This window comes from Aptenodytes forsteri, unplaced genomic scaffold (genome assembly GCF_000699145.1).
Source record: "Aptenodytes forsteri isolate BGI_AS27 unplaced genomic scaffold, ASM69914v1 Scaffold198, whole genome shotgun sequence".
NCBI classification, from domain to species: domain Eukaryota; kingdom Metazoa; phylum Chordata; class Aves; order Sphenisciformes; family Spheniscidae; genus Aptenodytes; species Aptenodytes forsteri.
Genome location: NW_008795697.1, coordinates 259,490 through 261,488, shown reverse-complemented (window position 1 = coordinate 261,488; position 1,999 = coordinate 259,490). Strand labels below are relative to the sequence as shown.

General features: G+C 56.3%; 1 protein-coding gene and 1 non-coding gene across 2 annotated transcripts in view; both read left to right on the top strand.

Moving 5' to 3' along the window:
• The first annotated feature begins 73 nt into the window (after positions 1-73).
• Positions 74-155, top strand: TRNAS-GCU. Its single transcript has one exon. It is a non-coding gene; the product is annotated as a tRNA-Ser (tRNA).
• A 1,432-nt stretch (positions 156-1,587) lies between these two features.
• Positions 1,588-1,999, top strand: part of LOC103902137 (vitelline membrane outer layer protein 1 homolog) — a 1,079-nt gene continuing 667 nt past the window's right edge. The window contains exons 1-2 of the mRNA XM_009283143.1: positions 1,588-1,776; positions 1,862-1,962. Coding sequence (XP_009281418.1) covers positions 1,588-1,776; positions 1,862-1,962 — 290 coding nt within the window. The remainder of the gene's footprint in view (positions 1,777-1,861; positions 1,963-1,999) is intronic.

Sequence of the window (1,999 nt, the reverse complement as noted above, 5' to 3'; positions counted from 1 at the left end):
CGGCCCGCTGGCAGCGGGCGACGGGGCCCCGCTCCGGTTAGCGAGGGGCGGGGCCGTGCGGGGTGTGGGGCAGGACGAGGTGGCCGAGTGGTGAAGGCGATGGACTGCTAATCCATTGTGCTCTGCATGCGTGGGTTCGAATCCCACCCTCGCCGGGATTTTTGCTGCGGAGCGGGAGGAATGAGGACGGCCCGGGCTGGCTTGTTCTGCGGCCGGGTGTGGCTCAAGCTCCTGCCTGGCACACGGGGACCCTAGGCTCGACTCCCAGCCGTGTCTGAGCCCCGGGGGGGATCTAGTAGCAAGTGCTTGGTCCACCGTTGTAGCCGTATGTTTGGGTTAATACCTAGACTGTAGTCTTCATTGTACTAGCCTGATTACATTGTTTGAACAATGCATGCCTTACAACGACTATGCCCTTGAAGAAGAACTAGAAGACTGATAAAAGGGGAACTTACTGCCCTAGAAGGCATTGGAGGCTAGATGATTGCCAAAGAAACAAGAAGTCAGCAAAAAACTGCAGCAACTAGGGGAAAGGTAAAGGCGGCAGGGGGAGATCACGACCACCAACTCAAGACTGGGAAGACTTGCTTCCCAGAAACCTGCAAGGAGCATGCGTGCTAATTTACATGGCAAGCGAGGCTAATTTGAACATAACTAACCAATAAGCATGAACTTAGGTGGGTTTTTGCTAATCATGTAACAATATAAATACACTGTAGTTCTTTTGTGTGCTGTGCTGGCTTTGTGGAATTGCCACCTAGCACCCATCTTTGCACAAACATGAGATAAATAAGTATCTCGGCTCTGTGTGTAAGATTGGCTTATTGCACACCAGGTACCGGATCCCACTTGTGGGACAACAGCATGGCAACTGCATCCTCCCAAGGGGAAGAGGTCACCAGTCCCCCCGCAGTAGCATTTGACTTCGGAAGGAGGAAACTGAGGAGCCCAGGCAGAAGAAATTGAAGAAGCATCTAAAAGGGCAGCCAGGTCCTGTCATGGGGGTGGCTGGAAGTCTCTTATCCAAGACTCATGGAAATAAAAACACTCAGAAATCCTTAAAAGAGCTGTTACTGCAGAAAGTGGCTGTTAAGCAGTAAGATGATAACCCTCTGAAAGAGGAGGGTGCAACTGAAAAGCAAGCTGGGACAAATGAAGCGTGAAGCCATGATGAAATGGATAACTTGGGGAATGAGGGCAGAGAAGATGGGAAGGGATTTCCATCAGAGGTATCGGTGAATGTGCCTCTTCATTTTAACTGCAAAAAAGAAAGAAAGAGCAAAAGTCAGAATGCAAATAGCATCTTGCACATGGTGGGAGCCCAGAGTGGGAGGGGAAAGTGCCCCAGCTCCATGCTGCCCTGAGCCCTGGTTGGCACTGGGATGCCCGCTGGCTCCAGGTGAGCTGCCCGGAGAGGGACCCAAACAAAGAGCTCGTGGATCAGCTCCCTGCACCCCTCTCCTGCAGCTAATCCTGGCCGTCCAACAGGCCTGGGCACCCTGGGAAGGTAACTGAGATGCTGCCAGGTCCCTCCTGCCAGCCTGCTAGGTATAAGAGCCCAGTGGTCCGGCTGCAGGCAGGGCAGCCATGCCGTGGGGCCAGGTCCTGCTGCTGCTGCTTGCGGGGCTTGCAGGCACTGCAGGGCAGGGGCAGGAGTGGGACCTGGGTGGGAGGGATGCCTCGGTCATTGCCGTGTTCAGTGGGGGACCCTGGGGAGACTGGGCCTGGCCGGAGATGTGCCCCAAGGGCTCCTACGCCAGCAGCATTAGCTTCAAGGTGCAGCCTCCATCCCAGTGCCCACAGCTGGTCCAGGGACCCTGCTCCCACAGGGAGTTAACCCCCCACCTCCGTTCCCTCACAGGTAGAGGCGTCCCAGGGGGTAATGGAGGACGACACGGCGCTCAACGGGATTAGGCTGCGCTGCTCCCGCAGCAGGGACCCCAGTGGTGGCAACACAGCCGAGTCCCAGAGCGGCAGGAGCCCCCCCCGCCCCCCCCGT